The 14443-nt window shown below is 38.3% G+C and overlaps 1 protein-coding gene across 2 annotated transcripts in view; it reads right to left on the bottom strand.

Annotated features, from left to right (window-relative positions):
- Positions 1 to 3219: 3219 nt before the first annotated feature.
- Positions 3220 to 14443, bottom strand: part of LOC130146219 (ras-related protein Rab-10-like) — a 31216-nt gene continuing 19992 nt past the window's right edge. The window contains exons 5-7 of one of the 2 annotated variants that reach the window (XM_056332178.1): positions 12709 to 12810; positions 11621 to 11717; positions 3220 to 3601 (exon numbers count right to left, since the gene is read on the bottom strand). In XM_056332178.1, coding sequence (XP_056188153.1) covers positions 11643 to 11717; positions 12709 to 12810 — 177 coding nt within the window. In that variant the 3' untranslated portion in view covers positions 3220 to 3601; positions 11621 to 11642. The remainder of the gene's footprint in view (positions 3602 to 11620; positions 11718 to 12708; positions 12811 to 14443) is intronic. The other variant, XM_056332177.1, reaches the window with a different exon arrangement.

Here is a 14443-nt window from a genome sequence, read left to right as displayed (position 1 = left end):
GGCCAGTGACTGGATCGTACCTAAGCCACAAGTAGTAAAAAACACTATGAGAAGGAAAAATGTATAAAGAAACTCTATATTTGAAATTCTTATTAGCTATACAGAGAAGAAAGCAATCTGACCCTATTTATCTATTTTCATTTTTAGGAAGAGGAGGAAGACCTAAATAGAGACTTAAGAGAACTAGCAGCTAAACTTTGCACATTCAGGACAGCTTAAAGTTCATCAGAGATCCACTGCTGAAGGCAAAATTTGATCTACACAGAGGAAGAACAGGAAGGGAAATAAAGACTAACTTTGCTGAATCATAAGATCTTCAATGACCTAAAAGAAAGTAGAAAGTAGGTCAGATTACTAAGTCATGAATAAATGTATAGACTACATAGTCTATACATATGGGCAAAACCATAAAGGTAAGGTCCCAAAATGTTAGGAAATCTGATATAAAAGATAGCAAGGATGCTAGAAAGATGTATAGCGAGAAGACCAAGGAAAAATTCAGTCTGTTATTCTATAGAGGGGAAATCTGTTTAATCTTCACCTAATGACTGGTGATGCTGTTCCTCCTTACTTGGCGCCAGTATTCTTAATGACTTTTTTAACCTCAGTTTTCAATTTAAGAAGGCAGACGTGATTTCACTACCAGCACCACTGACACAAGTCTAAGAGCTTAGGCTAGAAAAATTAATAAATAGACTAGAAAATACTTAGATAACTTAAAAAATTTTGGATAGACTGGACCCAATGAAAATCCCTCAGAGTTAAAGCAATGTTAGAGCTGCTAATGATTGTCTCCAAGAATCAACAGGGAATGAGTGAGGTTCCAGAAAACTTGACAAGGATTGCATCTCTCTCAAAAGGTGGAAGGAAAGAGCTCTACAAACTGATTAGCTGAATTTCCACCAAAAAAAAAAAATACCAAAAATTAAAAATATTTCAATGGGTTATTCAAGCATTTGCAAGAATCTAGAAAGTAAAGATGTAAGAAGTAACAGCGTGGATTTGTCAGTAACAAATACTACCAGATCAATCTGGTCTGCTTCTACCAGATGGTAACAGGCTTTGTGGATAGGGCAGAAAGAGTGAGGATCACAGGGTTTCATATAATGTGCTCTTAGGCAAAAAAAAATTATCGTCTAGACAAGTATATAAAATGAGTGCAAAATTACTTGGGAATAATTAGTACTCCAAGCTGAAAAGATACATGGAATTTCATTGAGATCTGTCTTGTATCCGGAACTATTCAGTACTTTCACCAGTATCTTTGACGACTGAACAGAGTATGCTTACTCACATTTGGAGACTGTATCTACAGGAAAAGGCTCCAACTATGCTGGAGCACAGCATTAAGATTCAGAAGGATCTTGGCAGATTGGAGAAAGTGAAATGCCACCAAGTAAGGAGGAACAGGAGGTTCTACACATACAACGGAATAATCAACTGCACAAGTATGTACCAGGATAAAAAAGCAGTTCTGCAGAAAAGAGATTATGAATCACGAGCAGTGCTAGGCTATCTTGCCTGACACCGATGCTGGAATGCATAACTAGGAGTATCACAAATAAGATAATGAAAAAATAGTTTTCATCTGTCCTGCTGTTATTATTTAAACCCGAACAGTCTGCTCAGTTTTCAGGTCTACATGCCAGGATAGCCGAGAACCAACCCAAAAATACCAAGAGGAGAGAGAAAAAAATGGCAAAGATTCTGGAAAACTGACATTGCAAGGGAAGGTAGAAGGGACAGGAGTTCTCTGGCCTGAAGAGAAGAGCGAGGACAGGCAGGAGGAAAGGAAGAACCTGCCTTCCATGTGTACCAGTTAGGTTAGGTATAAGGATAACTTCCTGCTTGCCAAACCAGTTAAGTAAGGACGACTCAAGAGAGACTGTAAAATGTCCATCACTGCACTCTCTAAACATCTTCCTGCAGTACAGCAGGGACAGCTGATTTGAGGCTGAGACAAGATGAGGACCTAGACTGCTCTCTTCCAGCACTAGTTTCTTCCACTGCTATGGTTGTACCTGATGCAGGGATTACCCTTTGTTCCTTGTTTTCAGATTTTGCTCTAAACACTAGCTTAAGTGACTGGCCATGATGAGTACCATAAATACATAGTCTCTGCCATCCTTTCGCACCCCTTCTGCGAGCACACTCAGTGGCCTAGTGGCACATTAACCTGGCACTATGATCAGGTACATTAGGCCCCCTGTGCTTCAGAAAGCATTTTCCAGTTGAGCTCACTGTCTCCATACCAAATTTAATAATAATGTGGTATTATGACAATCTGTGAACAGCCCCCCAGAAAGCAGCAGACATATTTCAGGAGGGTAGTGACATTCCAGAACAGTGGAGTTAGTCATTCTGGATGTGCTGGGATAGCTCACAACACAATTTTGCACAGCCAAATTATTCATTCGCAAATGGTAATAAACCAATCAAATTTAATAATGAGCAAGAACCACATCTCCCAGGGAAAAAAAAAAAGACAATAGAATAACCACAATTCTTCAGATTTCGCAACTTGTGTTTGCTTTGTGCGCATCCTGCAGGTTTGTGTTCTCTTTGCTTTTGATTAAAGAAACTGGCATCCTGATTCTGCCCTCATTTAAATTTAAACTAAATTTGATATCCTCCACTGACATTAAAGATATTGCATACCGCTATATAACAGATCTAAATGAGCAGAACCAGGTATCTGATGTATTTATACTTTAAGAAAATAACATAAATATCTCACAATATCAAACAAGCACTGCATACCCTTTGAATATCGTGATCCTTTACAACAAAAGGGACACTTGAAAATGCAGGTATGCTGCTAACACCTGCGCGAATTATTTTATAGAATGATAAAAGTTTACATTACCACGGTAAGTATTACTTGATGCATTCTGTTGTTCCATGTTTTCTGCCTTCTAAGGAATGATCAGCAACATACTGATCTTGTATAATGGCTTACTCTTTTCTCTCAGCCTTCACCTTTGCAGCCTCCCTGTTCAAGGGTATTCAAGTAACACATTTCCGGAATTGATATAAAAGAAACAAAGGCAAAAATTCCCAGACAGTTACCTTACGGGACTGCAGTAAATATCAGCTACTTAAAGAGATGTAATCTGGGGGATCGCATAAATGATTTCATATATCAGAAGGCTGCCTGTGTGATGATGTCAACGTTCACTACATTAGAAATCTGGTATAAATAATACAGAAAAAAAAAAGTCAAGGTAATTTTTTTTAATAAAGAAAATTAGTACACTTAGATTTTATTTCTGCAAACATTTGTATGAAAATGCAGTCATCCTGTGATGCATCTAATAATTCCAAAGTCAAATAATTATTTTTAATTCACAATGAAAATATGAAAATATAATATAAACATATCAAAACATTTGGCGACAAAGTTTGTATAATACAAAGAATGCCTAAATACTGTGTTTTGGGATTACAGGCTCACTTTTAATATCTTGTATGTTCCTTTGAATAGTTAATATTTTCTGAAGAGAAAGTGGAGTAAGAAAAATATATTTCAGAATGCACAGCAGGTTCTCTTCTTACTTTGACTTAAAGCCACAACATCTAAGTCATATAATACACAGGATTTCTGTAAAACAAACAAAAGCAAACACTTAATTAAGATAACTAGAACACAACAGCTGAAAGGTTTGAATTTTCACATATTTTAATATATAAAAGATTTGGTGGGGTCACTAGATATATTTTTCCTTTGAATATTTAATTAAAAGATCACAACTTTTCTAATAAATTAGATAGAGACCGATGCCCATGCAAGTCCCAGCTTGGTATATTTACATTCTTTACCTGCCTCAAACATCTCTCCTAACTCTCAAGGTGACAGATAATAGAAAGTGTCTTTTGAGCAGACACTACAAACTATATGAACTGATCCTGTAAATCTTTACTCACACAAATTGTTCTAGATGTACCAGTTCTGTTGACTACACCAGTTTTCACTAATTTGCAATTAAGCACACTGATCTTTGAAGTATTGAGCATGAGGTGCAAAAATCCAGTTGAAAGGAACAGGGAAATACAGGACATCAGTACCCATGAAGAAAAGTCACAGGCTATTAATTGTTATAAAGAGCACTAACTTGCTTTGTCAAATTCACTAAAATGCTCTATTTTCCTGCCTCTATTTAATAAACCAGGAATACCCCCAAATGGAAATAACTCAGATAACTCAGTCTTTATCAAGATAAACTATCAAAATAGCACTTCACCCTTGTAGAACATTTATGTACTGATTGCAAAAGTAGATCAAAAAAATAATAAATCAGCAAGACCAGGACTCTTCCTTTCAGCAATAAACTCAACTAGATAATTATGCTGACCAGAGAAACAATCCAACTCCATTGTGCAATACAGCACCAGTACATGTTGCAATCTTGTACTCTTAAAACTATGATTGCTGAACCCTGAACTCAGGCACAAAGACACAGAGAATATTGTCACACACCTAGGAAAACCAAAAAGTCCTAACTTCTCTACTTGCCATTCTCCTGCCTGCCTCTTGGCAGGTTTACCAAGTATGTAATGATACACACAGAAGAAAGTGCAACCACTGGATTCACCACATTCCTCTCTGAACCCAAACCCAAAAGCCATACACAACCATTTCTAACAATGAAGAGAAGCTTCCAGAGAGGACAGCTACCTAAGCTGGAAATAATGAAAATCAAAGCACAGCAGAAAAAAAGGCACCACATAGTACGATGCTGATCATGACTCAGAGCTGAGAACTTAACACCTACAATGTCACAGCGTAGCTGAACATTGACTAGACCCAGAAAGGTTCACCTGAAATTACTCAGCTGAATCAAAACAAGGGGAAAACAAAAGGTTCCCCCATGTTATGATAAGCCTTATGAGTCTTTGGCCAAGAATACTTAACAGTATCTAAAATTCTGGAGAAGATGCATGTAATTTCTTTCCTTTTACCTTCTGTAGCCATAGTTCCAGCTCTTCCAGTGTGCTGGCTGCTCTATGCCAGGGCCATCCCCACAAAGAGAATGGCTGAATCCACTCCTCCCTGGGGCTGCAGGATCCCAGGGAGGCTTCCACAGTGCATGCTGCTGTGGGAGAAGCTGAAACACCTGGGAAGGGATCAGAAGTGACGGATAGAAGCAGGAGCAGAGGGCTGGAAAGGTATCATAGTGTCTAAACCTCAGAATGGATGCTGAAGCTGTCATCAATAAAATTATTAACACTTATTGTTCTGACTCTAGGGTACTGGAAGACTGTGACTGACTGATTTTAGGAATTACTTGTCATTAGTCAGATATAAATCATGTATGAAGAAATACAGCATGTGCACTTTTTTTTTTGTTGGAGTGACAAGTACCAACAGACAATTTTTTTTATTACCCTTGAGAGTTCGCACAAATTCCAACATGCAGCTTCATAACTTCTGATTTTTTTTAATTTTTTACACAGTTGTGTAAGGTGCTTCAGTGCAGGCATTAGCCATTATGATCTGTGCTAGGTGGAGACAGTATTTGATAGTCTTCAAGCACAGATATTAAATGTAAAGTATGAAGATCTTTTTAAAAGAGGGAGCAAGGCAGAATCAAAAGTGCACAACCATAACCTTGTCATCTCAAGGAACAAGATACCAGTCTGGTTTAGAAATAAGATTCCAGGGGGTGGGGGTTGGGGTAGGGAGAGCTTTGGGAGATTACAGTACAATAAGAAATTTGAATTCACTCTACTGAGACCAAGAAATAACACCGAGCATTGAATATTGTGGACATAAACTAAGTAGGTTTTGTTTCACCCCTGCTTCTTCAGAAAAGTTCAGTTTAAGTAAGTAAGAATTTTAGAAAAATCCCTGTTTAAACCATTTCAGAATTCAAGTGTCACTCACTCAACTTAGAAGAAACAGGTAATTTGAAAGTGTTACAGGCCATATCTAATTTCATGCTTTCAGTGAAAGGGAAGAAACTTGCATGTTCCTTAAACACTGAAGATGCTTATTTTACTACTTAATTTTACCACTTTGGGTGGTAAGCTGCTCACGTGTCCTTAGCAAGGACCCTCAGTACTATAAGTCAGGGGTCCTCAAACTATGGCCTGCAGGCTGGATACGGCCCCCCAGGGTCCTCAATCTGGCCCCCGGTATTTACAGAACCCCCCGCCGGGGTTGGGGGGGGAAACCAAGCAGCCGCAGATGACTGCCTGCCACTGCATCCGCGCGCCGGCCCCCTGGTTAAAAAGTGTGAGGACCCCTGCTATAAGTGATTAAGAATGGTGAAACATATTGGACAATGAAATAATTCATAAAAGCTGTAAAATCATTATCTGATAGTAGTTCAGCAACAAACTAGCTAGGACAGAAAGACTAGAACCACTTCTCCACAAATAAAGAAGAGGTAATAGTTTGTTTTAAAAGCATTTTAAAAGTTGAAGACTTTAAGGATCGCTTCAGTTTGGTAAGACTATCCCATACCAGATCTTCATCAAGCAAGTAAGGGCCTGGGATTTATTTAAGCAAATGCGCTATATACACATGTAAAAAGTGCATAACTCATAACCTGAAGAGATACTGCAAGTTCTACATAAATTGCTGAAGCAACTACCGGGCAATCCGATGTAGTGCTCAACTTCAGCCAAGCCTTCCACCAAGAGGTGGGGCACCCTCCCCTCCCAAAATTACAGCATCGAGGTATGTAAATCTCTCCCACCTGTGAGAACACGGCAGGCAGCATTCCTTCTTCAGGGCCCCACGAGCAACACTAACACTGCCAGCTCACATTTCAGCTCACCCTGTTCTAACTCACTCCCTGACAAACCAGCCAATAAACAGCTGAAGGTGAGAAAAACCAAACTGGTACCAAGAAGCTTGAGCTTCCACTTTGGCATCTTGGCTGAAGGGGGGGGTTTGAAAATACCACCACAGACGCCACTCTACCCTGCAGTGATTTTAGTAAGATGTTGAAACTTCCTGCTATCAAATACTAGTTTTTCCTGTTAAATAGCACAGCAAACATGTCCCACCTAACAGGCAGGCACCTGATCTGTTCAAGCCAGTTTTAAGCTTCCTGCTATCTCCCCTCCTGGCTGTCTCTCCTCCCCAGCTTTAAGCAGAGTTTGTATCACTGGCATGCAATAAATAGCTAACTTCCAGACACAGGAATTGTGATGAGATGGCCGAGATCCCAAAGGTTTTAATCAAGCTAAGCTGGCATACAAAGAGAAATATCATTAAAAAAAAATACAAGAAACTCTTTGAAATGCTTCTAACGGAGTAAATTTATAAATCTTAATTAATATTAGCTGCCCATTCTTTGCTGAAAAACTGCTGCTCAGATCAGCAGTGCCACACCAACTCGGATTCACCTACTCTAGCACCAGTTCTTGGTATTTTGATAGTGGTTTATTGTGGAGGTGTGGCCCACTATGGATCTGGAAGAAGGACAGGACTTTACTCAGTCCATTTCAGTATCCCCAAAGTCAGACCTAGAGTGCTTGCTGGAAAACTAACAGTTTTAGAGAATCAAGCAGAAGGGACTGTAACTGAAGTTACTATTATTCATAACTTCTTTAAATATCGAGCATTTTTAGTCTCTCTAATGACAAAATGATCATACTTAATCACCACAATAATTTTGTTTCTATTCAACAGTGATAGCTGAGAAAGAATGGCAAAGCGTGGCAGAGAACCTCATGCAGTCAGGTTCCTGTGACTTCTATGCCTGAACTGCCAGTACAGAGAGCTCAGTTATTAAGATCAGTCCTGCCATTTTCTTGACATGTATCTTCCCTGTGTCCTGTAATTCAAATTACCTGTTCAAAATGCAAGACAGTCCTCTCGCAACAGGAATGGGCAGGCCAGGGCACAAGCAGTATCAAGCAAGAGCTAGGGATGTATTAGCAGGAAAAGTGATCACTGGGGGAACGAGGACAGGAGCAGGAAAGGATATGTGGGGTTGAAAATAGCAGGATCTAACTGCTGCAGACCATCTTCCTCAAGAAATGGGGATGAAGTCCTTGCCCCAGATCCTGCCATCCCACAATGTCTGAAACATCTAACCCACTGGCAAAGTGTGGGTCTCTATCTCCCTCTTCTGTTAGCACCACTGTAGACTGTAACAATGTTGTACTGCAATTAGTTATTTCACAAACCTGAGAAGACAGCTGAGCTGTTACTCTTAAGGCTCTTCAACCTTACAGATTGTCTGTGTGAGGATTAATACAGTTGCACCTCAAAAACCCTATTTAAGAGAGCAATCCATCTTCAAAGTCAAGATCTTGCGGAAGCAAAAAAATGCTGTCAAGTCAGTCAAGCATGTAACATTCCTCTGGTCTCCTGGAGTTTAATTTATTTAACTTTAATCATATAAAACAATATGGGCTGAGATGGAGTCCTCTGTCATCGGTAAAGGCACCTCCAGAACACAGTATTATCTGAAAAAGATGCATTTCTTTCCGTTGAATAGAGGTGATTCCAGACAACCACACCAGACCAGCCATGTAAATTTTTGCTGGCTAAGGTTGTACACCAAGATGAATCTCATCTCCTATACTCAGACACTGTGATTAAGTTTTGATTTACATGACCTAATTATATGCTACTGTTTCCAGAAGAATATCTGGCTCATTCAATGTCCAGAACAGACTTTTTTTTTTTAATTAAACAAGATAATGTAACAAAATTATGCCCTACATTGCACCAAGTGAGTTGGTACCGTTTATCCTCTTCGCTTTAATCTCTGTACTTTGGTTCCCATGTGTGCAATGCTGAATACACTGCCTGATGTTGCTAAGGTTATGAAGATAAAAATCTAAACCAGATCTAAAATGCAGCATTACGAGCATTATGAAAAACCTCACAAAGAAATTAGTATTCTGTGGTCAGTAAAAGATAAATAAAGGGCAAATAAAGCCTGGGGCTCCATGCATGACTGAGGATAATATAGAAACACTAAATGTGCATTGTGGGAGACACAGGGATCTTTTGGACAAACTTAACAATTCCATGAACCTTGGCAATAATGAAATCCGATTTCCTGTAGATTAGGGTCTTGCAGTGAATCTTTCCCTCCACCCAGCACCTTATATTCAGAGAACCCCTTGGGAGCTTAATTATCTTTTAGTTTGACCTGTCAAATTTGTTTAAAATCATCTAGCAAGTTCCAAAGGCACTTCAGGAGCAAAGAAACGGGGGACACAGAGTAATCTCAAAAATCTTGTTGCCATAGAAAAGGAAGGTATAGAGATGAATGAAGGACAGAATTCAACTCAAATGACTTCCAGCTGTTAAGCAGTAAATGTTACTCACAACAGCACAGTCTTAAATGGATTTTGACTGTTCTCTGCTCAGCATATATATGTTTATTTAATATTATATCAAAATAACCTCAGTAGTCAATCACTCTTTGGGGGCAGGCAGAACCTAAGTTCAGCTAGTGTTATAGCAGCCTTCAGAAAAGGGCAAAAACTTCCATTTTTTTTCTTTTTTGATACAGTTTCCCTCCTCCTGCTCCTAGTTTAGAAAAATACCAACCACCACACCCATAAAGATAGAAATACAAAGGCTTGCAGTATTTTTTTAAAAAGCTGCTTGAGAAGAGTACTGCTTATCAGCTATGAAACCAAACAACACAAAAGTGCACACACTAACTGCATTCGGGATAGTATTTTGGGGGGTTTGGTTGTTTTTTGAGGACTGACTGACAAGTACAAGTAGTTCACTGGCAACCAGAAACATTGTTAAGGAACAGCTGCCATCTATTAATGAACAGGTTTAGGCATATCTGACACTTCTAAGAATTGTGAATAAATAAAATCTTGTTGTTATGTCTAAGCAAACCTCTGGAATAAGCTGTGTCAATAACATTAATTTCTACTGCAGCCTTTCGAATACAATCAAGTCAGTTATTGTTAAGTGATTAGTTTGAAAATTCTGAGTTCTCAAAACCATGGTGACTCCTTAGCTGTTACCAATGTAAGCTGTCAAATAACATCTGATCGTTTTAATGAGACTACCCATGTAAACTAGAGCTGTACAACTGAGACACAGCATAGAATGCCTGATATGAAATATCTGAAAGGTCAAGCAGCACTTTAGTTATCTGAATCACTGGGACACAGAATTCTTCTCTCTCCCTTAAGCCCACTACAAGTAACAAGCACAAAGAAGAGATAGGAAAATGCAGCACAAAATGATAACAATACAAACTTGCCTTTTTTTTTTTTTTAATGTCCAGCGCATGTTAATGTGTTTTTTCCTCCAATACTCCACTGGACCACAACTTGTTTCAAGAGCATCGAGAAGCTCGTTACTGCTGTATGAGCTCTGTAACTCCAGACACTGATCTTCTCCAGCTACAGGAGTGTTTTCAGTTAAGTTAATAAAGAAATGCCTGTAGTAGATGGTAAACTAGAATGTATATAAAAAATCCTAGATTTCCTCAGATTAATACAGCCTACTGCGATGCATCTGAAAACAGCCTGCTGCCTGCCAGCCTGCCCTGCCTATCTATCTTACTTCTGAACGACCTCCACATACTTCCCAAAAGCATGGCCAAAACAGACTTTTCTAGGTCGTTCCTTAAAATGTGTTTCCTCTGTGGGACTGGTAAAGCAATGACATGCTTCCACTGAAGCATCTCATCAGTCTGGGACAGGTGGTCCTATTGCAGAAGTAAGGAAGGCCCAATATCCTGCATCCTCAGCCATAGCTGTCTTGGGCCAAAACACTGCACAAAGCTGTATCTCCTTTTTACAATCAGCAGGTACATATTTTACCACTACAGAATGGATGTACGACTGAAGTGATCTCAAACTGGCGTCTATCATGTCATTTTTCAGAGCTACTAGTCACACTTCCCACTGCATTTTCCCTTCTCCAAAATTTCATCAGTTAGAGGAAGTTAAAATTCAAGTACTACATTCAGATTTCACAGTTTTGTGAACAAGCAAATTATTTTGTCGAACCTGAAAACCATGATGAAACTGTAAAGGTGGATTTATTTTTTTTACTGTGAACTCTTTCTTATCAAGCCAGTGGCAAAACCAATTGGGCTAAAGGAGTCCTTGTTTAAATCAACAAATGCATTTCACTAAAAATGGCAAATTACACACCAAAGTAATGGTATGTGATGCCCCATGAGGAACTGCAAACATTTCTAGATAAGGTGAAATGTTGCTAGAGACAAACTTGATGAATGCTTATGGAAATATTTTCCACACACACATACAGTCACACAGAGCATACAACTGTATTCTCAAGCAGTTCTAATTAAAACCATGCAGCGGTATCACATTTTCAACATGGTCTGAATTTGTTTGCATGTCCACACTACAAAACCCATGAATTTTCATGAAGATGAGTAGGAATACTACAGTTCCCCTTAAAGTAAAATAAGTGCAGGCAATCTTAATGTGAGAAATACCCAAACAGCATTTCTGCATGCTGCAGAGAATTCTCTCGGATCTTAACCAAATGCACTGTGCAGAAATGCTTGCTTCACATGTATATGTCTTTGTATCAGTTACGATCACAGCTACTGTTTTGTAGTTTTCATGCTTCATACTAACACATATATTCTCTATTTACAGTAGACAATGTCTCTTTCATTTACAAGAAAATCAGAGTTACCTTATTTGAGACTTTTTGCCAACTATTCAAGGACCTGCCACTCTCCCCCTGTTCTAAATGCTATTTGACTGTTGAGTTGCTGAGCTTCGTTTTCATGCTAAAGGAATCATAAGAGTTTATTTTTCATCTTTTTTTTCCCTCCCCCAAAATAACCAACTACAGCTTGTGTTATTGTAGAATATGACAGGACCTTGATGTAGAACCAGTCCAACCCTGAGCTATTATTCTGACCATTCCCTATGGCTACTTAATCTAAACACTGCAACATGTGACTCCGTCAGTAATTTTGCTCATTTATCTTTATTATAACTTCAAGAGTATTCGGAATGGAAGGTTAGTTTTGTATAACTAATATTGGTGATGAATGGCAATGATAATGCATTGCATGAAGAACATCCATTAATGTCTAAAATAATATTCTACTGTCTAAAAATAAATTGCGATGCAAAACATTTTTAGAGCTAATGAACAATAATTCAGTCCTACAAAAGTATTGCAACTGTGAAGAGTAAGGACCTTTAAGCCAACACACTTGAGGTACTTAGAGATGCTGATCTGGCAGCTACAGTATTGATTCTACCCCTAATTAACTCAAATCTTTAGGTCCTAATAACTTCAAAAGTACTAGCGTAAATCATCCAAACAAACAGCTATGAACTTTGGATAAAACATTTGATAGCTGAACATAAAAGGTCCGCTCCACTCGTACCTTCACAGTGTGCATACTCTGCAGAAACCTACAGGGAAAAGGGACCTTCCTGGCACAGAAGTGGAATATAGAGCTGTGACTTCTCCCTTGAAGAAAAGCATGGGAAGGAAAGCCACAAATGCGGTTTTCCTGAATTTTCACCTTCTCTCTGAACCGTATTTTACCTGCTCCTTTCTTCTGCTGTTCTCCCAAAATTCTTCTCCCCCACATTTCTTCTCTGTATGTCTACAGCTACAGGATCCCCCCCAAAATATTAACCCCATAATGCAAAAACATCATTGGATGTGCTTTGCTAAAAAACTTCTGTATTTACAATTTTGTTTACCCAATCTGTCAAGAAAAATGTCCCATTTTCTTTCTACTCAGAAAAGCAGCCTACCTTTTCCAGTATTTCATTAGTCAAGACTGAGAATGCATCCTCAATGTTCACATTATCTTTAGCACTGGTTTCAAAAAAGGGTATTCCATGCTCCCAAGCAAGCTGAAAAAAAAAGCATAGAAAACGGGATGAACTTCAGGGAAAGAAATGCTTCCTAATACTAATGGTAGGAGATATGGAGGTGTTCTCACAGCTTCTAACATGCTACATAAGCACCGATTAAGTAAATGTCAGCTCAGTAAAGTGCTCTATTTTCATCCTCATTAATAAATTTCAGGTAACTCTTAAAAAACATTCACCTTAAACCTTTGCATTTTGAAAACAGCTTTTTTAACCTATCTTTACTTGTAAATAAGAATAAACTCTAATGAGTCTGTTCCCATATTTTGATTTATTTGGAAAATGAACTGTCTCCTAGGCAATTATTTAGAGGAAACTAATGGAGTGCCTGTAGAAAAGTATAGAAAAAAAATTTGACAAGAACACTGGTAAAAGAGGCGTGATGAAATATAAAAAAACAGATCATCCTTTTGACCAGAGAGAGTGAAGCACAGAGATAAAAGGCAAGCAAAGAACAGATATGTATGCAAAAATGTATGATGGTAATAGAAAAGAGAAAATACTTCGAAGAAAAGGGCAGTCTTTACATTGGTTGATTTTATTTAATTTACTCGTGCTCTCTCATCTCCAATGTATTTCTCTTACAGATACATTGGTATGAGAGGAAAAAAACCCAACGTATTCAAAGCTTTTTAAGGTCCTGATCATTTTCTAAAGTATAGAGTGGAATACATGGAAAAAAAGAAAAACAGTTGCATCATTGCCTCCCAAGGGAGGGGGCCAAGGTGGGAATAACATCTCCCAGAAAAACATAGTGGTAAAGTATTTACTCCCTCTGCAATGGATCCCTTCTCGGACACATCTGGAGAAGGCAATCCCAGGCAATGGTTTATTTGGAAGGCTCTCCATCAGGATAAAAAGCCTATATTGGTAATTATGTTTGCTTTCAATGAGTTCTAGAAGTAACAAATCAATGCTTTACAAAAATTCCAAAATCAGGCATGAAGGTGCAAGCACTGGACTTCCAAGTTTTAGTCAAAATATAATAAAAGATTATATTAAAGGTAGAAAAAAAGTAAGCAAAATGGTTTCTTTTCCAAAATGCTGTAAGAAAATGTAATTTTGAATATAAAGATGAGATTTGGACTCTTTTTTAAGACAGACTGCTTCATAAGGAATTTTAAAACTCCAGCTGACTGCTACGAACTGTTTTTGGTACTGCAGCAACTTGTTACAGAAAGTTAAGATCATCTGACTATTAGCAGATGTCAATGCAAAACAATGATGCATAATGATTCATAAAGAAAAATACAAACCATAAAAAATACTGGGCTAATAAAGTGGAGAAGACTAGTTTGCAGCTTTTAAAGTACACAGAATCTACTATTAAACATTCCTTTTTTCTTTCTTGTGTCATGTACCAGATTCCTAGATGCTACTTATGTACAAACTCTGATGAATACAAATCATTTTAATCATGGAATCACAGATATCATTTGGAAAAATAAACCCACTTGAAATGGGACTACTACCCATATGCTATGGGGGAAGCCATGGCTTTGCCTACCTAAGTCTTGAAATCCACTAGCGATGGAGAATCTCCTAACTTTTATAGGACCCCTTCCACGGCTACATCACCCTTCTAGTGCAGCTGTTCTCCTTATTTCCAGCCTGA

The sequence above is a fragment of the Falco biarmicus genome, chromosome 3, assembly GCF_023638135.1.
Source record: "Falco biarmicus isolate bFalBia1 chromosome 3, bFalBia1.pri, whole genome shotgun sequence".
NCBI lineage: Eukaryota > Metazoa > Chordata > Aves > Falconiformes > Falconidae > Falco > Falco biarmicus.
The sequence above is the reverse complement of the archived record's forward strand: the minus strand, read 5'-3'. Positions and strand labels throughout refer to the sequence as shown.